A 22558-nucleotide genomic window follows, 5' to 3' on the forward strand; every position below is an offset into this window, starting at 1 on the left:
AAAGATCCATGCCTTCGGACAATACTATTTTTCTTGCGTGAGTTCTTGCGTTCTTGCATTCACTTTCGACTCCAACAGACACCTAAATGAAAACGGAGCCCCTCAAGCAGTGACATCATGAGTCTCCATAGCAACTTAAACTCCACCCATTTCAAAACGGAACTTACCTGTAGGACTACCAATATCTCAGACAACACATTGTCTGAGATAACACAGCTCTATTTCTCTCTCTCTCCCAGCTCTATTGTTTTGGCTATAAAGCCAGGTGACCACCATCTTTTGTCTCCTCTGAACCAATGCAAACACAAACAGAGAGGCCAGGTGAACCAAAGGTCTACTGAGGTTCTACTGCTCCTTCCCCCATACCTTCTCCTCCTCGCCCTGGTTGCCCCAAGGGTGACACAGCAACCAACATTATTAATTGTCTAAGGACTCTCAGTGTGTGTCCCAAATGGTACCCTATTCCCTTTATAGTGCACTACTTTTGACCAGGGCCGGCTCTGGTCAAAAGTAGTGAACTATATAGGGAACAGGGTGTCATTTCAAATCAAATCAAATCAAATGTTATTGGTCACATACACGTGTTTAGCAGATGTTATTGTGGGTGTAGCGAAATGCTTGTGCCTCTAGCTCCGACATTGCAGTAATATCTAACAATTTCACAACTTATACCTAATACACACAAATAGTATGGAATGCACTAAGAATATATACATATATGGACGAGCGACGTCACAGCGGCATGGACTAAGATACAGTAGAATAGTATAGAATACAGTATATACATATGAGATGAGTGTATATGCAAGATATGTAAACATTATTGATATGTAAACAACATTTGGGACGCAACCTCACTTTAACAATCTTTACTCTATGCTTAAATCACACTGTTCTTACCGCGTGTGTAAATAAATGATTCTTATGATGAATCAATGGTTATTTATTGGTCATTATTATTAAGGAATGGCCAACGTAATAAGCAGCTAGTGGTAGCTAGATTGTGAAATAATGAATGTGGAAATCTTAGTCCTGTACTAAAAAGCTATTTAAATGGAGTCCAAGACTAGGTTTAATCTGTGTCCGGGAAACCGGCCCTGTATGTGTCCAGCTCTAATTCACCTCACTGGAAAGGAGACAAATGTTTACCACTTCTGCACCAGACAAAATAACATCTTAGAGCAGTCTAAAGAGAAAAATAAATGTGACAACTTGATTTATGGAATGGATTTTAACCTATGGCAAAACAGGGAGAAATAGTTTTGCAATTGGACTGTCACCTAAACCAAATAAGAAAAATACCAAATTACTTAACACTCAAGGGGCTCTATTTTTGTGATTTTTGTGCCTATGAACCTCGTATTTAGAAACATAAAAAACAAATGTTTTTTTCCCATTTCGTTTCATTTGATTAAAAACCAAGCATACCCTTCCCTACTCTCAATTAAGGCTTTTTTTGTCCTGCAAAAAAATTAAATAAACTTAATCACCAAAGCATTATTAAAATATCAAGTTTGGGAGCAGCAACACAGTGATCAGACATCCCCTTTTTATCTATGTAGGCTATTACATTATTAGCCAGCTCCTGTTATTATTTTGGATGTGCGTAAAAACCCCTCCATGTAGGCTATATGCCCATCATGGAACAAGAGATGAGATGATCCAATGACACGTATTTAAGTTATTTTCCTGTAACAATTGTTTGTTTTTCATTTCGTCTGATTAAAGAACAAGCCCTTATAGGCTACCCTTGACCTACTATAATGAAAGCTGGTTCAACAGCAATGTGTCTGGGTTCTTTCTTATCCTGGCCATGCATTAGCTAAGTAGTCTATCCATAAAAGGTTTCTAAATAGTATACCCGTGAGGCTTTTGCCGTCATACTTTTGCATTATTCCCAATTCACATATGCCTACCTGCAGTGCATAGGCTACTCCATTCGGCTTGCATCGATCCCCATTTTGCCTCTTGTCCAGTTACTAAAGACATGCTCCTCCAAACATATTTGAATTATTCAGTCCTATAACGCAATATCAAAGGTAGGCTATATCTTGCTTATTGAGAATGTGCCTCACACATACAATACAATTTACGGGAGCCTAGTATTTTTTATTTGAGAAGTGCAATGTGTAAAGGCTTATTACAACACTGTTGACTGTCAACATTCCAAACATATTGAGCAAACACTGGATGTTTTCTTTTTTACTGTTGCTATTATTTGTTAATGTAGCCTATGCTATTTAATAAACTGTATCAATCCACAATGGACTTGGAAGAGAATATTCCGTGCCCCCAGCCGAATTGGAGTTCATGACAATGCAAAGACCATCAATGCCAGCAACAGTGTGTGAAAACCTTGTGAAGACTTACAGAAAACATTTGACCTGTGTCATTGCCAACAAAGGGTATATAACAAAGTATTGAGAAACTTTTGTTATTGACCAAATACTTATTTTCCACCATAATTTGCAAATAAATTCATTAAAAATCCTACAATGTGATTTTCTGGATTTTTTTTCTCTCTCAATTTGTCTGTCATAGTTTACGTGTACCTATGATGAAAATTACAGGGCTCTCTCATCTTTTTAAGTGGGAGAACTTGCACAATTGGTGGCTGACTAAATACTTTTTTTCCCCACTGTACATACACCTTAGCCAAATAGAGTTAAACTCAGTTTTTCACAATTCCTGACATTTAATCCTAGTAAAAATTCCCTGTTTTAGGTCAGTTAGGATTACCACTTTATTTTAAGAATGTGAAATGTCAGAATAATAGTAGAGAGAATGATTTATTTCAGCTTGTATTTCTTTCATCACATTCCCAGTGGGTCAGAAGTTTACATACACTCAATTAGTATTTGGTAGCAATGCCTTTAAATTGTTTAACTTGGGTCAAACATTTCGGGTAGCCTTCCACAAGCTTTCCACAATAAGTCAGGAGGCCCATTCCTCCTGACAGAGCTGGTGTAACTGAGTCAAGTTTGTAGGCCTCCTTGCTCGCACACGCTTTTTCAGTTCTGCCCACACATTTTCTATAGGATTGAGGTCAGGGCTTTGTGATGGCCACTCCAATACCTTGACTTTGTTGTCCTTAAGCCATTTTGCGACAACTTTGGAAGTATGCTTGGGGTCATTGTCCATTTGGAAGACCCATTTGCGACCAAGCTTTAACTTCCTGACTAATGTCTTGAGATGTTGCTTCAATATATCCACATAATTTTCCTTCCTCATGATGCCATCTATTTTGTGAAGTTTTTCCTCCAAACATAACGATGGTCATTATGGCCAAACAGTTCTATTTTTGTTTCATCAGACCAGAGGACGTTTCTCCAAAAAGTACGATCTTTGTCCCCATGTGCAGTTGCAAACCGTAGTCTGTCTTTTTTCCTTGCTGAGCAGTCTTTCAGGTTATGTCGATATAGGACTCGTTTTACTGTGGATATACATGTAGATACCTTTGTACCTGTTTCCTCCAGCATCTTCACAAGGTCCTTTGCTGTTGTTCTGGGATTGATTTACACTTTTCGCACCAAAGTACGTTCATCTCTAGGAGACAGAACGCGTCTCCTTCCTGAGCGGTATGACGGCTGCGTGGTCCCATGGTGTTTATACTTGCGTCCTATTGTTTGTACAGATGAACGTGGTACCTTCAGGCGTTTGGAAATTGCTCCCAAGGATGAACCAGACTTGTGGATGTCTACAATTATGTTTCTGAGGTCTTGGCTGATTTCTTTTGATTTTCCCATGATGTCAAGCAAAGAGGCACTGAGTTTGAAGGTAGGCCTTGAAATACATCCACAGGTACACCTCCAATTGACTCAAATTATGTCAATTAGCCTATCAGAAGCTTGTAAAGCCATGACATCATTTTCTGGAATTTTCCAAGCTGTTTAAAGGCACAGTCAACTTAGTGTATGTAAACTTCTGACCCACTGGAATTGTGATACAGTGAATTATAAGTGAAATAATCTGTCTGTAAACAATTGTTTTTAAAATTACTTGTGTCATGCACAAAGTAGATGTCCTAACCGACTTGCCAAAACTATAGTTTGTTAACAAGAAATTTGTGGAGTGGTTGAAAAACTAGTTTTAATGACAACAACCTAAGTGTATGTAAACTTCCGACTTCAACTGTACATGATGAGATTATTATTATGGATAAGAGCGATACTATTTTTATTTGTCAAATGGCAGCCATCATGTCACCAGAATAAGACCCTCAACATTTATTGGAAAGGAGCATCAAGCCCATCACCGTGCACTTTCACCACCCTGTGAAGTTCATCATTCATAACTTATTAAACTGTATGTTTTCCTGAGTCGTAGTGGGAGGATCACACGTCATTGTGTGACTCCTAGTTTACTTCGATATGATGGTTATTATATCAATATTTCAGCATAAAGGCGTTTCCACCGGCATTTCTCGCATAATTAATTTTACAGACACAAAAAGATCCCACCTTGTCTACCGTATTTTGTTTTGTCGACATTAGGAAAGTTTACCGACAAATTTGCTGTTTCCATCATGCCTGTCTTTACATTTTTTATCCGACATGTACTTTACCCGCATAAACAGGTTGGATGGAAGCCTGGTTCATGAGGCAGATTATAAAAGCCAGTAACACCCCTGGAAACCTTCTGACAAAAGTAGAGCATGTTGAGTGAACAAAGCCCACAGAGAAACATCTCACATTATTGCAGAGTGATTCAAGCTCCCGTAGACCAAGGAAGTTATAAACTTAAGAGTGTTGTGATGATGACTGAAGATATACAGTATGATGATATTGTGACATGATGCTTGGAGAGGCCATGTTGTCCACTGTCTCAAGGATAGGAAAAATGCCACAATATATCCAAGGTGAAAGGACAGTGAAAGACTGACAGGAAAGGTAGGAGGAGAGGGTGTAATATAATAGCAGTGAGTCGGATTCAAACCACTAGACCAAACCAGTAGACCACGTAAGTAAAAATATGTAATGAAGTTGTCCACTGTCACTAACCTGTTCGTCACTAACCTGTTCCCTGAGCCTCTCCTGGTGGCCCATGATGGCCGAGGCATGGTGAGGGTACTTCTGCTTCAGGTGCTCCAGGAAGGCTTCCCTCTTCTTGTCCATGTCTGAGGGCTGCATGGCCAGGATCTCTTGTGAGCTGCGTGCCCCCCCTAACGTGTGCCTGCGGGGGACGGTGCGGCTGCCGTTGCCTTTGGGGTCCTGAGCCCGGGTGGGGGTCCCATTCGGGGGGCCCTGCCTGCTGCTCAGCTGCTCGGAGTCCTCAGGGGAGGTCACCTTCAGGTTGCTTTTGGTTTGCTCTGGAGAGAGTGGGAAAGGGTGTGGGTCAATATACAGGTACAGGATCACTATTCCATTGGTGTGTGCAGGGTTATTCCTTGCACAAAAAGGGACTTTAGGTGGTGGGTGTGGCAGTGGGATTTACTACACATTAAAAACACAGTGTGTGTGTGTGTGTGTGTGTCCTTAGGTGCATAGACAAACTTTGAAGGCATACAAATGACTATAAAACTATAGTCTGAGTCAGAGACCTAACCACAAACACCAGTGGACCAGCCAGACTGGGAAAGATCCAGGCTCCGTGCTCTAACTTAATTACTACATAATCATAATTACATTTTCCAAACCAAAAGGGAAAGAGACCAGGGAAAAGGGAATGGGTGCCGGTACACACAACCTGCAAAAAAACAGTATCAGGAGACTACTGCATGATCCCACTGTAGCCATTGAGACATTATGGCTATTATGAAATGGCAGTCTAGACATAAAATAATGCATCTTCAGATCAGACCTGGGTTCAAATACTATTTGAAATCATGTCAAATGCTTTATCTGGGCTTGATTGAGCTTGCCTGGGGCAATGGAACCAATAGAATAGTTTAAAAACGACAAACCCCATTTGTCACTCCAGGCAGGCTAAAGTAAACGCTAAAAGTATTGGAAATATTTGAAATAGTATTTGAACCCAGGTCTACCAGAGATACTGGAGCTAAATCGAACACACCTACTGTATCTAAACCATGGACTGGATGATGTGCTCTATTCAAGTTTAAAATGACCCCGTGACATCACAGGGTAATCTCTGCTGTCATTTATCTATTGTGCAGGTTATTTGACTGATTCTGGTATTTTTACTGTAAGGAATAAGGATAACTGTACAGACAAAAAAACAAGTTTATTAAGGGGTGTTTTCGCAGAAGATTCACCCTCGGGCGATCCTTTCAAAATGAAGCTGAACGGACATGTATTGACATAACCAAGGGAGAGCAGTGATCTTGTTTAGTATACTCAGTTCTATTTCCGAGGCTCCAACTGAAAAAAGCATCAGTTCTATACTGATTGATAGTTCCTAAAAAAGTGTATGTTATATAATAATTTATCTGAGAGAATGTTCTATAAATTTAGCCAAAGGAAAAAACCTTCAAGCTTCATTGCATGAAGTATCATCAAATCATAAAGTTGGATATTGATATTTTCCAGGATAGGCAGCATCCTTATAACAAGTCAGTACTGCAGACTAGCCCCATAAGTGTCCCAAATGGCACAGGGAACAGGATGACATTTAGGATGCAGCCCCCACCTCATCACACATTGTTTATTTCAGAGATCGAAACTTCAGATTGAATATGACAGAAATAATATCAGTGATGAAAACATTAAACTGAAGCAGCTGTTCACTTTAAACTCTCCTCACTTTCAAAAGCCTGGGCAAACGTTCAAAATCTGTCTGGGAGAGAGAGAACGTTATCCCGAGAATCTGTTTATATATACAGGCGGTTGGGAAATGGCATCCTCACAGTGAACAGAAGTCGCTGACTACAGCCATTCGTAACGTCAAAGTCAGTGTTTTAAGGAGGAAATGGCATTCCTTCCATTAGCACTTTAGGATGTTTTAATAACTTCTTCACCGCAACCATCTTGACTTGGAATAACATCATTCTCTCGACTGTCAACTTTGATAGAACATTAACTTACAGGAAAAACAGAAACTGTATGTCTAATGAAAAACAAATATCGAAACTCCATTCAACTCCATTATAACACATGAACATATACAGTACTGTTAACTACCCAATACAGTATATCAACATGATATTCAATCTTAAGATACTAAAGGGAGAATGAGAATCATTTCCTTCCGTTCAAGCTCTGAACAGTCTATCATCTTGTCATAAATCAATCAGTCCCTTGGGACTGGGCCTAAACACTACAAATCAATGGGGGAAACATTTTGGCTCAGGCTGGGTAGTGACTGCATCCCAAATGGTACCCTATATATACTCTTTCTAGTGCACTACTTTTGAATACTACTTTACTACTTTTTATAGTGCACTATTATAGGATGCCATTTGGGACGCATCCAGTGTGATTCTGACAGTGAGGGGCTTGCGGTGAGACTTAAAGCTATCCCATGGGGCCGCGTGCTGACACAGACTCTTTTACCCCAAGCTGCAACTCTTCCAGGCTGTTAGTTCTGCGTAGGGCTGGGGCGTGGAGCACAGGAAAGGAGGAGGAGAGGAAGAGAGGAGCAGTGGAGTGTGAAAACACAAGGAGAGAGTAATAAAGCAGGTCTGATCGGTTGGCTTGTTTCTCTAGACGGCAGGTACAGCCATAATGTGTACCTTTCAAAGGCTAATGGTGAAAAATAAGGGTCTGGCTATGGCTAGGGAGGTTACCTCAGGATTTGTCTCTTTCTAGGTCAAGCACAGCAGAGGAGATTATAAAGTGGGCATTTCAACAGATGGTTTTCACTGCTTCAGTTTAAAGGAGCAATCTGGGATTGGTACATCAACAAAAGGTGTTGTTTGAATCCCAGATTGCCCCTTTAAGTGGAAAAGTTTACCTTCATTTTTCAATGAGGAAATTCTTAGAAAGCATTGTAAAGTGGTGCTTGATCAGCTTAATGGGGATACAAGCAAAACCATCATTTTCTGTACATCTGTTCATAGAGTCTTGAGACGGGTGATACTTCAGGCCAAATCACGCAGGCATTGAAAAGACAATATGTTTTGAAATGTTGGGAAAGCAGGAGAAAAGTTTACTCATACCAGCTCGCTCAATAATATCTACAATCTCCAAGTTGTGGCAGTCGTGAAAAGCGTCCAACAACCGTATACCATTCTTACTGTCTTATGTGTCCTCACTCGCCAAATGAAAGTACATGGGTGTGACTCTAACATGACGTTCACTCCGCTTTGCTCCCACACAGAAGTGTTTCCTATCACATGGTGTTTTGGTCTGTAAATCACTGTCACCCAGTGTGAACAGATAAAGATAGTGAACTGATAACATGCATAGGATACGTATTCACATGGAGATTTCCACCTACACAACTAACAGTAAACTCTGTCTAGACCAAGACTGAAACACAGCTTCTATCTCCAGGCCATCAGACTGTTGAATAGTCATCACTAGCAGGCTACCTGCCCGGTAATATGCCCTGAACCTTGAAACAAATGCGCCATGTATTTAGAGTCATTGAACGCTGGTCACCTCATATTCTGTTTATATACTGTTGTTTACTCACTGTGTATGTATATACTGTACTCTCAACACAGCTCGTCCTAATATACCTGCTACTGTCCATACCATTTTCTTTTCCAAATTATATAATGTCTATCTATACACACCACATATTTATCTGGGGACTTGCTTCCATTCAGCCTCAAGAGCATTAGTGAGGTCGGGCACTGATGTTGGGCGATTAGGCCTGGCTCGCAGTCGGCGTTCCAATTCATCCCAAAGGTGTTCGATGGGGTTGAAGTCAGGGCTCTGTGCAGGCCAGTCAAGTTCTTCCACATCGATCTCGACAAACCATTTCTGTATGGACCTCGCTTTGTGCACGAGGGCATTGTCATGCTGAAACAGGAAAGGGCCTTCCCCAAACTGTTGCCACAAAGTTGGAAGCACAGAATCGTCTAGAACGTCATTGTATGCTGTAGCGTTAAGATTTCCCTTTACTGGGCCTAGCCCGAACCATGAAAAACAGCCCCAGACCATTATTCCTCATCCACCAAACTTTACAGTTGGCACTATGTATTTGGGCAGGTAGCGTTCTCCTGGCATCCGCCAAACCCAGATTGCTCTGTCGGACTGCCAGATGGTGAAGCGTGATTCATCACTCCAGAGAACACTGCTCCAGGGGCAGCTCTATCAGGACAGAAATGAGACGAACTGACTTGTTGGAAAGGTGCATCCTATGACAGTGCCACATTGAAAGTCACTGAGCTCTTCAGTAAGGCCATTCTACTGCCAATGTTTGTCTATGGAGATTGCATTGCTGTGTGCTCGATTTTATACACCTGTCAGCAATGGGTGTGGCTGAAATAGCCGAATCCACTAATTTGAAGGGGTGTCAACATACTTTTGTATACATAGTTTATTTATTTTCTGGATTCTCACACATGCTCACTCTAATATATCTACATAGATTGTTATTTCTTGATTTAAAAAAAATAAAAATTATATGCGTATTTGTATTGTATTTGCGAGACATTAATTCGCTGCACCTGCTATAACACCTGCAAATCTGTGTACGCGACCAATACACTTTGATTTGAGATCAGTTAAGCACTGTGAATGGGTGTAATGTAGCTAGGAACATACCAGCAAGCACTGCCACGGGACAGCTAATGAAAGATATCCCGCCAGCCTAACCCCTTCTCTAGTTGAGTGTTGCAGCATGGCTGACGTACTTACAGGCCTATTTTTAACCCTCAAACTGTTTCTAACTCACTAAGCTACTGTATCTACACAGAATGCTACATAAACTTTAAATCAGCCAATTCCCTGCAGATTCTCTTACAGTTTCAGGTTCCTTACCTTCCACAAGACTTGAACATTCTAGAATAGAATAGAATACATCCTCCTCTCCTATCTCTTCAATTCCTCCTCTCCCTCCTTCCATTTTATCCCAGGAGTAACAAACTGGGAGTGAGGAAAACGGGTCGGGAGAAAAAGAGGAACAACACGGGCAACTGTTGACTTCCAAATAGTTCCAAACTGTTGACTTCCAGACAGGGCTCACATGAAAAAGGGGCTTGAGATCCGCCCAGAGCCAGAAGGGTGACCAATTGGGATTTAGAAAACAAACTACATTCCAGGACACAGGACGAACAGCAAGCACCTCTTCTCTGCCTCAGGCCAACTACTCACTGACTGACTGACTGACTGCCTGAGGTTGTGTAAGGTTGGGTGTGTGTGCATGTGTATGTTAGAGGGAGAGAGTAAACATGTGTGTAAGTTGCCTCCTCTCTATAGCTTTCTAAAAGAGGTTACTGACATCGTTCAGATAGAGAGTGGGCCCCAGACCAACAGGTGTCTGACCCACTCTCTCACACACACACACACACACACACACACACACACACACACACACACACACACACACACACACACACACACACACACACACACACACACACACACACACACACACACACGCACTGCACTCTCTGGTCTTTGTCAGTACAGTATATTTCATATGAGCTGAACTCCTACTAAGCCATTCCTTCTGATCTGACCTCATAGCCCTCACATAGACAGGCTTGTGTCCAAAGTAGTGCTCTCTAAAGGGAATATGGTGCCTTTAGATGCAACCAGGCATGTGTCCAATGTGTCATAACCTACTTCTGGACTATGGCCAGTTTATATTCATCACACAATGCTCTCAACTTATCTTTGCTCAGCTGCTTATTAAGTGATCAGCTGCCATGAAAGTTGTTTTGTGAGTAACATATGCATAACATAACAAAAGCTGACCTGCTCTATCATAAGGGTTATGGAAATAAAAAATAATCATCTCCATATTTATATTGGTCTAAATGTGTGACTGTACTATTGACTTAAAACATATGTTTGCTGTACATGACTGCAAACATATGCCAGACATGTTGGAACTTGTGTGTGTGTGCGCATGTGGGTGGGTGTATCTGTGTCTCTGTGTGTCGAACAGGAACCGATTACGTGTTCGGCATCTAACATTTTGTATTTCCTCCCCAGTTTTTAATATCTTTAAAGCAAACGTGAAGAGATCAATGTGCAGTTTGTGGACCGTGTAATTGAAAGTGGAGGGGTCAGCACATGACCAAACATAGTTGAGTCAGAAGAAACATAATGTCAAACATATGGAGAGAAGTGGAACACCCACCCACATACCCCCAAACAGCCATCAAACCATTGAACCAGAATCCCTATAGCCTAGTATAAACATGGCACGTCGCTACCCCTGAACCAGTCAGTTTTCGCTTCTTAAATTCCAAACACTCAACCAAGTGTGTTTTGTTAGCCAGATAAAAAAACACCCAGCAAGAGGTGGCGAAATATACAGACCAGTTAGACAAAATCCACATAGTATATAATATACATTGGTACCTATCACCTAAACCACCCAACCAGTCAGCTACTCAAATTCCAAACAATAAAATCTGCTCTACAACCCTACACTATACTCACTCACTCAAACAGCCGCTAGTGTGAACACCCAGACAGAAAATGATCATATACTCTGAGAAAGTCTCGAGAGGTAACGAAAAGTGCAAAGTGTTGATATGGAATCTAAAGAATTTCCTCTCTCCCATTTGCCAGTGTTAAGTAAATGATAGTCAAAAGATGACATGCAACACTTCTGCAGGGTGACACTGTGATACTTGTCCAGTGCGCTGTTGTCTCCAGTTACTCCATGTTAATCTGGTCCCAAATGGCACCATACTCCCTATATGGTGCACTGTTTGACCAGGGCCCATAGGGCTCTGGCTAAAAGTAGTGAACTATATAGGGAATATGGTGCCATTTGGGACGTATCCTTAGTCATTTATGGAGGAATGTATCAGGCACTACTCCCACTCTCCTGGTATGACTTCCGCATAAGCACGAAGTGAAACAAAGAGCTGCAATGTACTACAACAGCAAAGTCCACACAGTGCATAACTATGACCACAACAGTCTACAAACATGTACTCCCCTGTTGATATGGGATAAACCATATCCATTCTTCTGTGTTGAAAATGTTCAACGTAAGAGCTGGAATATCAGATTAATTTTGAAACCCAATCTGAAGGTATATATGTGGATGTTTTTGTATATACCCTTTGGAAGGGAATTCTGTTGAAGACTACCCTCTGATGGACACATGCACGCTAGTGTGCTCACCCACATGTGATCCATATGAGCCATGTTTCACTCCCTTGCCTGTTGCAATAGACTCACTCCCTTAGCACATAAAGGTTATTTGTATTCTCTGGACTTATTTCAGACCATCTGATTCCTGTCATGTCCTTCACTAGAACTCATTACCTTCCTCATACCCATCAGCAGCCTGTAAAAGGTAGTCTGCCAACCCGTCAGGGCTCTGAACAAGATGGGCAGTAGGCTATGGGTGTGTCCCAAATGGCACCCTATTCCCTACATAGTGCACTCCCTTTGCACATAGGCTTTGATGAAAAGTAGTGCACTAAAAAGGGAATAGGGTGCCATTTGGCCATGTCGAGACTTGACAGTTCATGCAGCTTTTGTATTCTGATCAAGGAGTTCTGATCATGGAATTCCGAACACGTAATTTGTCTACACTTACATATACCGTGTCCACATTGTGTCCGGATTTCCTTTTCCCGCTCTTTATTACAATGCCAGTATGCATTCTGCAAATGGTGGAACAGGCTAAATCTGATAATAACACAACAACAACTTGACGACAGTACCAACTACTGTAGTAACTAGCCAGCTAACTTCTGTAACTAGCCAGCTTGCTAGCAAAGCTAAACTTTAGCCAAACATTTTTTTTTTTAAATAAGCTAGCTGGCTAGTATTTATGAAGCCAGCAAACACATTCCTCAATGTGATCTTCGTATTCTGATAGCAGAAGTCACATGTAAGTGTCAAGTGTAGACAGCCTCAGAGACACAGACACAGACACATAGTCTCCCGAGTGGCGCAGTGGTCTAAGGCACTGCATCGCAGTGCTAGCTGTGCCACTAGAGATCCTGGTTCGAATCCAGGCTCTGTCGTAGCCGGCCGCGACCGGGAGACCCATGGGGCACAATTGGCCCAGCGTTGTCCAGGGTAGGGGAGGGAATGGCCGGCAGGGGATGTAGCTCAGTTGGTAGGGCATGGCGTTTGCAACGCCAGGGTTGTGGGTTCGATAAAATAATGTATGTCGCTCTGGATAAGAGCATCTACTAAAATGTAAATGTTTTACATTGAGAGGACACTGATTGCTGATCTATCTGATATTTTCCATGCTGGTACTGTCAGCTCAGTGAAAAGCACCTATTAATGCGGCCTGGTCACATTTTTCACACACAACCTGACACACAGACAGGAAACATTTGGCCCTCAACGTCTGGCCCGTGAGTATTTCTTTCACTTTGTGTGAACACTTCATGTTCATGTCGTAAAAAGATTTCCGTACATGTTGACACTTCCAGCTTTTACACACATTAACTAGGACCTATGTGTTCCCCTTGAGTATTTGTACACTCTCAGAAAAAAAAAGTTAGTACCAAAACAGGGCAAGTAAGTATACTAAACAAAAATATAAACGCAACATGCAACAATTTTACTGAGTTACAGTTCATATAAGGAAATCAGTCAATTGAAATAAATTAATGGCTTTCACATGACTTGGCAGGGGCGCTGCCATGGGTGGGCCTGGGAGGGCATAGGCCCACCCACTGGGGAGCCAGGCCCAGCCAATCAGAATGAGTTTTTCCCCACAAAAGGGCTTCATTACAGACAGAAATACTCCTCAGTTTCATCAGGATGGATTATCTTGGCAAAGGAGAAATGCTCACTGACAGGGATGTTAACAAATGTGTGCACAAAATTGAAGAGAAATAAGCTTTTTGTGCGTATGGAACATTTCTGGGATCTGTTATTTTAGCTCATGAAACATGGGACCAACCCTTTACATGTTGTGTTTATATTTTTGTTCAGTATAGTTTCCCTGGAGGCTTTCAGCTTTTTGACATAAGATAAGAAATACTTTATTAATTCCAACACTGTAAACATTTTTTTATTACATTTATTCAACAAACAATTGTATGGAAACCAGCTGAATTTGTCATTTAATTTCAAAATGACACAATACATTATTTACCATTCATTTATTTTCGGCCCAAAATAATCTGAAACACAATCAAAACAAACAGCAAATGCATCCAACACTTTTTCATTGTGTCATTGTAGTCATTGCGTGCTATGAATAGGAGACCAAATACTTAACTTTTTACTACTTTAATATACATATACTGTAAGTGAATTTGTCCGAATACTTTTGGGGGGACTATGTCATTTCTAGTTCAACCGATATGGATGAAAATACCCTAAAATGAAAGCTGACAGTCTGCACTTTGACGTCACAGTCATTGTATTATTTCAAATCCAAAGTGCTGGAGTATAGAGCCTAAACAACAACAAATGTGTCACTGTCCCAATACTTTTTTACAGCTTTTTGACATAAGGTAAGAAATACTATATTAATCCCCACAATGTAAAAAAATATATATGTTGATTCAACAAACAATTTTACGGCAACCAGCTGCAATAGGATTGTGAGTTTGCGCAACATTTGGCCAATTTTATGTTTGGCTTCCAAATTTGTAATTGTACTCAACAAGCTTTTTCTAATTCAGCTCACTTCGAGCAGAGTTTGTTGAGTAAACAAACTAACACATTAGCTCAAATTCTTGTCCATTTGAAGTCCACTCAACTCACAGAATAACATTGATTTTTTTTTTTTTACAGTGCAGGGTGAAACTGGTTTGTCAATCATCATTTCAACATGCATACGGTACACAGTCCCAAGAACAATTAACAATAAAGTACTAAAAAACAGATAGCAAGAACATCATAACAGAAAACATGTTCACTCACATATTATTCTTCCAAAATAGTTAGTTGGAACCTCGTTAGTAAAATCTTTCAACTGGTTGCCAAAGAAAACTGTATCCAGTCACAAAGTTATCTAATCATGTGGGAGCTGACCTCTGACCTCTAGTCCTGGACAGACTAATCTCTGCTCTGTTTTGATTTAAGACGGTCCAGTGGTTGGTTGGCACCTCCCACTGAGCTCAATAGAACTCCCATTGACTTCATTCACAGATGAACATCCTCTTACCCCTCATCACTCTATGACTGAAGATAAAACCCCTCCTAACTGAGACCAAAGATAAAGAACTCCTAACTTTAAGACTGAAGTTAAACAATCACTCCTAACTTTAAGACTACATTTATAATGCTATTACAGCACTATTACAACGCTATATGAGGCGATAATGCTCAAGAGCTGATATCATCTCCTGTGGCCTCCATATGTGTCTACTAAGACACATCTTGAATAATCAATGATGCAAGTATCCAGAAGTGGTGGGAGGCCAGATTTTTGACATGCTGCCTCTATCCCCCGACACCTCTCCCACTTCCTCCCTCCCTGTCTTGCTCTTCCTCTGTCTCCAGTGTGTGTTTATGTGACGCATGTTTTTGGCAACCCAATGGACAGACTGTGCTCTGTACTAAACACTTGTGGAGGTCTGAATGGAGCTATGGCTGTGCTATCTCCCTCTCATTAGCTGTATAATCCCACATCTCATCTCTGGCTGCATCTGCAGTCTTCATTAAAACTTAGCCGAGCCAGAACAGCCCATGGGGGCAGGAGGCCAGGAGCCTCTCCAGCTTGATGTACAAGTACAGTACACCCCCTGGACAGGAAACTTGTCTGAGACACATGTACCAGTCTCCAAATAGGGTAGCTAGAAACAAAAGCCAATTCATTAGCACATTGGAGGAGTCCAGAACCCCAAAATTGGATCTACAGTGGCCCCTCAGGTTAAATTCTGCTTTTCACACAACTGCAATTAAGACTATTTTTCCTGAAGCCAGGTTTGGAATTAAGTGCAATTTCTCTTAGGCTACGGGGTAAGACAGGCTGTCTCATTGAAGATGTGGTTATGAATATGCAGACACATACACACACACTTACTCACTCTCTCTCTCTCTCTCTCTCTCTCTCTCTCTCTCTCTCTCTCTCTCTCTCTCTCTCTCTCTCTCTCTCTCTCTCTCTCTCTCTCTCTCTCTCTCTCTCTCTCTCTCTCTCTCTCTCTCTCTCTCTCTCTCTCTCTCTCTTAATAATCCTGGTGATTCACACCATTTTAGCAAAGGGCCTGAGTGTCCTACATGTGTGGGACGTAGACACTCTCAGCCCTTCAGCCGAAACAGAATGCAACACTCCAAAAAATGCTGGGTTAAAATCAACCCAATTTGGGTTATTTGGTAACCCAGCGCTGGGTAAATATTGAACAGAACACATGCTGGGTTATTTTGAACCAGCCAGTTTGGTTGAGTGAGTAACTCAACACGTTGGATTGTTGGAATTGCCCAAACATGGGTTAATTTAACCATCAGTTGGGTATTTTTTACTTTCATGCTGGGTCTTTTTTAATGTAATCCTTAGATTATTTCCAGGACGCGTGGTTTATTAGGGGCGTGGCTTTCAGCGAGCTCTTATTGGCAACCCGTAAGAGTAAACGTCATTCCTGTTTAACATGTTAAGTTCACATACTGCAAATGTAATTTTTCCTTAATTTATTTGTTGCGTTTTACACATTCTTCTAGCATATTAAGATTATTTATTACATGTTATAATAAGTTATACCACCTTATTGCATCCCAACAACGAGATTTACATAGGCTTTCAGGGAACACATACACTTCTGTCAGCCTCATTGAAGCTACAAAAATGTAACTGTTCAACCTAAACATTTGATAACTATACAAGAGAACAGATTAACAGGAATGACATTTACTCTCAAGGGTGGCTAGAAATAACTATCTGAAAGCCATGCCCCTGCTAAACTACGCCTCCAGTCTTCTGATTTAACCTGCTGGTTCATATCTCAATAACCCAACAGCAATAACCCAGCATCAACAACCCAACCTTGCTATTTTTTAAAGAAAACAACCCAAATCAGTGACCCAATGGCTGGGTCATTCAAACAACCCAGCATTTTTTTCTGAGTGTAAGTATTGCAATTCTACATTAAGATACCTGAATGGGAGAACACATCCCTGAATGACCAGAGTTTTTTGTCCTCAAGAGCCTTCAATAAACAGACAGAGACATGGCAGCCAACCTGGATAGGCAAGGTGCCAAAAGATAGGAGCCTGATATGATATGAACCACTGTGGTAGCCAGACTGTGTGTGTCTTTGTGAGATTGTGTGTGTGTGATTGTGTGTGTGTGTGTAGGTGTGTGTTAGTGTGTGTGTGTGAGAGAGAGAGAGAGAGAGAGAGAGAGAGAGAGAGAGAGAGAGAGAGAGAGAGAGAGAGAGAGAGAGAGAGAGAGAGAAATGGTTGAGAAGTATATAACTAATTGGGCTCTCTGTAACTCTGTAAGTGAAAATAAATATTAACATAAAGCTATAACACCAATGGCCACCATATGTCATTGAGGTATTTCAACTAAATTAACTACGCATTTTACTTGATTTTATTGCTGCTCTAACTCCAAATGGAATTGCTCATTTTGAGTGGGCAAACACTTGTGTGTGTTTGACTCGAGTGCAAACTCAATATCCTCCCATTAGAACAGGCGGTGAGTTCCAATAAAGTCGCACAAACAAGTTTTATTTCCTCTTTGGCAGCCGCCCTGCTGGAGAATAAGCCTGATCCTCTGTCTTTATGAAAGCAGATCATATTTTAGGCCTGACTCAAAAGATGGTGATTCAGCTAAAACGAAGGAAACAAATCACTCCAAAAATCACATTTCCACAAATCACTTTAGTAGATTGGAATTTGTTCTCTCATGTACCACCGACAACTCCCTTCCACTCTCTCTCTCTCTCTCTCTCTCTCTCTCTCTCTCTCTCTCTCTCTCTCTCTCTCTCTCTCTCTCTCTCTCTCTCTCTCTCTCTCTCTCTCTCTCTCTCTCTCTCTCTCCCACTCTCTCTCTCTCTCTCTCTCTCTCTCTCTCTCTCTCTCTCGCTCTGTCACTCCCTCCCTCCCCACCTCCTCCTCCTCCTCCCTTTTCCTGCAATTCAAGTTTGGAGACAAACAGAGAGTCCAAACAACTCTGATGTTGGCTCTGTCAGTACTAATAAATGCTCCCTGATGGCTTAGTGGAAGAATAGAACCAACCGACAGCTCTCTCTCTGTTAATGCCTAGCTCCACTGACCATCATTAAAACCCAGTGTTTGTCTGCTGCACGCTGACACAATGTACTGCTGGGGGTGAAGATCTTGGATCAGCTTCCCCTCCCTCAAGCCTAACCTTAACCATTAGTGGGGGAAATACAAAACTGACCAAAGATCAACATCTAAGGGCATCTTCAGCATACCCACATGCACATATCAAGTTGACACATACTATACTGTACAATCACTTGCAGACCACATGTTCTACAGCAGGGGGTGCTGTTTGCTCCACTCTAATACCGTTTTTTTTTTTATCGCTTTGGTACTATTTTCACAAATATGTGGTGAAATGTCCCAACTCTTAGTACAAAACTCAAACAAGATCATTAAAAAGGCTGTTTTTTCACAACTTTAAGCACATTTTCAATTGACTAAGTACAACACACAAAATCACACAGTAACTTTTTCACCAAACCTAATCAGTGTTTCATCTAGAAATACCTTTCATATAAAGTAATTGCCTTTCATTTGTTTAAATACATTTGACCATCACTTAATCCAACTGCGCTTAATGGTTAATCACTTAACCGTTTGGTAAACCTATTGATTTTTAACTGGTTTGTCTACTATATATGGATTTTGAGAACTACAGAAATAAAATGTGCGTTTGTAAAGTATAAACATCTAAATTACATGTATGATACATGATAATCATACATAATGACTCCTCATTATTGTTAATTGGTTTCACATAGTGGCAACCACAATTGGTCACCATATAAAAGGGTGTGTGTGAACACTTGCAATTTATTTCAACATGGAGCAGGATAGCGAGCAAGGGAGAGGAAGAAATCAAAGAGCTCGTGGGCATTGGCCCCGTCAAAGAGGTGGAAGTCCGGGCCATCGTCGTTGACCATGTGGTAAACAGAGGCCTTACCATGGCAGAGACCGCCAGATTAGTTCACCCTAATCTGAAAAGCTCAACTGTCAATTCGATCATGAGAACATTTCGCCAAGAAAACCGGTAAGTCTGCAGGATATGCACTATGCTTTACCATTACATTTACAGTAAATTACATATTGTAATGCATGTAAATTCACAAAACATGTTATAGTATTCTTACAGTATGATCTATTGACAGTATAATCTGTTCTACCCTCAGAATTGACAGAAGACCCCATGATGGTGGCCGTGTGCTGACCGACCAGCAGGAGTCGGCAGTGGTGGAAATGGTGAGGGTCAGGAATGACATCCGGCTGTCCGAAATAAGCAGGCCATTGAGGAGAATGATGCCAACAATCGCCTGCCATTTGAAGAGGCACCAGGTATCTATGAAACACATTTACCTGGTGCCTTTTGGGAGAAACAACGACTGGGTGAAACAACTGCGGGCCTAGTATGTTCAGGTACCGCTCTATATCCTGTATTACTGTTACTGTTGCACAAGAGTGTGCAAAGCTGTCATCAAGGCAAAGGTTGGCTAATTTGAAGAATCTCAAATATAACATATATTTTGATTTGTTTAATACTTTTTTGGTTACTACATGATTCCATATGTGTTATTTCATAGTTTTGATGTCTTCACTATTATTCTACAATGTAGAAAATAGTACAAATAAAGAAAAACCCTGGAATGAGTAGGTGTGTCCAAACTTTTGACTGGTACTGTAAGTGTATTGCCTAATGTTAAAACTGTGTAATCTACTGTAATTTACAGTACTGTAGCATATTACTTTCAGCACTTCTAAGGGCGATTTGAAACATGTATCTTGCATTGTTTTCTATTGGATTAACTGGTAGTCAAAATGACTAAATTGAAAAGATATCATTATGTTGTGTTTTGGTGATTAAACCAATGTTCTCATTACATTTCACAATAAAGTTATATTTTGAAGCAATGGCTGTGTGGTGAGAGATGTTTACAATGCAAAGAATGCACAACGACAAGTTTTGAATGAAAGACTGGCTGCATTACAAGTGTGGCCAGTTTGGAGTTTTATACTAAGTGTTGTGAAAATGTACCACATCCTTGTGAAAATAGTACCAAAGCGATTTAAAAAAATGTATAAGTTACAGTCATGTTGAAAAATGGCTTCCAGACCTCCACTAACACGGCAGCTGCCTCACTGAGTAAGTTGTACTGTATATGAAATTGATATTATCCCCTTTTATTTCACCTTTATTTAACCAGGTAAGCCTCATCTCATTTACAACTGCGACCTGGCCAAGATAAAGCAAAGCAGTGCGATAAAAACAACAACACAGTGTTACATATGGGGTAAAAAAACATAAAGTCAAAAAATACAACAGAAAATATATATACAGTGTGTGCAAATGTAGCAAGTTATGGAGGTAAGGCAATAAATAGGCTATAGTGCAAAATAATTACAATTAGTATTAACACTGGAATGCTAGATGTGCAAGAGATTATGTGCAAATAGAGATACTGGGGTGCAAAAGAGCAAAATAAATAACAATATAGGGATGAGGTAGTTGGGTGGGCTAATTTCAGATGGGCTGTGTACAGGTGCAGTGATCGGTAAGGTGCTCTGACAACTGATGCTTAAAGTTAGTGAGGGAGATAAGTGTCTCCAGCTTCAGAGATTTTTGCAATTCGTTCCAGTCATTGGCAGCAGAGAACTGGAAGGAATGGCGGCCAAAGGAGGTGTTGGCTTTGGGGATGACCAGTGAGATATACCTTCTGGAGCGCAGACTACGGGTGGGTGCTGCTATGGTGACCAATGAGCTCCTCTGCATGTATCGCTGATACTTAGCACTATATATGAAGTATCAGAGGAGTGGGATGTCATACCTACTAAATTGACATATTTCAAGACCACATCCCTGATTTCCTACTGAAAATACAGCATGAAGTCATTGTAGTTGAACATCATGGTAAGAGCTACCGAGAGGCTTAAGACTGTAATAATCAATGCCGAACTAATCAAACAAAACTGCTTACATTACAGGGAACTGCATGCTCACATACTGCACCTCTAGAGAACAAAAGAGAGAGAAAGTCTACATCATTGATCTCTCTATCAGTCCATTTGTCATACGGAGAACAGTCAGAACCTTAGACAGATAAGGAAGTTCGGTAAGGGCTCGATTCAGACTTAGGAAATGCACGGCTTTCCTACGCACGTCTTTCCTACGCACTTCTCAGTAGTTAGGATTCAGACTTACCTTATGCAGGTGCGTAACGGGCTTTGCAGGCGTGGTTCCCTTGCGCACATTGAATAAAAAGTCTGGGCATATAATTAAAACGTTTTAGAAATCAAAAATCAACTCGGTAGGTTTGGAGCTATACTGTCATTTCTGCATGGCTACAGAAGCCTATAGCTTGGGTCTCCACATTTCATCCCAAGTTATAAGGCCAGCATTTCATAAACTTCACTGTGGAAAAGGTGATGTGTTCATATGCTTCAGCTTGCCGCCATATGACTGGTTTCACATTTGTCTCCAGCGATCATAAGGTGAAATAGATATAAAACAATTGTTGTTTATATTAACAATCCCCTTATCCAAACGGCTTACTCATTTACCTAGGAATTACGTTCCATTTATTCGCTTAACTGTGGTTGGAATTCCCCCCTAACAGTCTATAGAAATCAAATCAAAGCTTATTGGTTGCGTGTTATAGCAGGTTAAGCAAAATGCTTATGTTACTAGCTCCAACAGTGCAGGAGAATGTCTTGCAAATACAATATAAATACTAAATACTAAAAAAATATAAACAAGCGATCAAGAAAATGAACGAGTCCAATTAACAATCCAAAGTAGATATATGAGAAAGCGCAGTGTCAGTGTCACGGTTTCGGCCGAGGCTGCTTCTCCTCCTTGTTCGGGCAGGCTTCGGCGGTCGTCGTCTCCGGAGTACTAGCTGCCACCGTTCTTTGTTTTCGATGTTTGTTTGGTTTGGTCTGTTTGGTACACCTGTTCATGTTTAGTGTTGATTATGTGTCCTATAAATTCTCGTTGTTTCTGTCATGTGTTGTGTGTAATTGTTTCACCGGTCAGCAGGAGCTGTGATTTTATTCTCTTCATTTTGTTTGTTGAGAGTGTCCGCACTTGTGTGCGCATTAGTTTTGACGAAGCCTCTGTGTCCTGCGCTTGATTCCCACACCACATCCACGCTCGGACTGACAGTCAGACTCCAGAATCCCTGGTTCGGCAGGCTGAGGTACTTAATGAGAATATTGCCAGATTATAAATCCATCTACTGTACTGTATTCCTTGTACCCACTGATGCTAAGTAATACTTGTGGTCTTCTGTAGCTCAGCTGGTAGAGCACAGCGCTTGTAACGCCAGGGTAGTGGGTTCGAACCCCGGGCCCACCCATACACAAAAATGTATGCACGCATGACTGTAAGTTGCTTTGGATAAAACGTCAGATCTTGGACTCAAAACACTTCACTACCA

General features: G+C 41.0%; 1 protein-coding gene across 1 annotated transcript in view; it reads right to left on the minus strand.

Annotated features, from left to right (window-relative positions):
- Nucleotides 1-10210, minus strand: part of LOC311138572 (sickle tail protein-like) — a 96989-nt gene extending 86779 nt beyond the window's left edge. Inside the window, exons 1-2 of the mRNA XM_084173315.1 lie at nucleotides 9831-10210; nucleotides 5016-5308 (exon numbers count right to left, since the gene is read on the minus strand). Of these exons, the coding sequence (XP_084029441.1) occupies nucleotides 5016-5308; nucleotides 9831-9915 (378 nt within the window). The 5' untranslated portion in view covers nucleotides 9916-10210. The remainder of the gene's footprint in view (nucleotides 1-5015; nucleotides 5309-9830) is intronic.
- Nucleotides 10211-22558: the final 12348 nt, after the last annotated feature.

This window comes from Coregonus lavaretus (assembly GCF_964263955.1).
Source record: "Coregonus lavaretus genome assembly, chromosome: 2".
NCBI lineage: Eukaryota > Metazoa > Chordata > Actinopteri > Salmoniformes > Salmonidae > Coregonus > Coregonus lavaretus.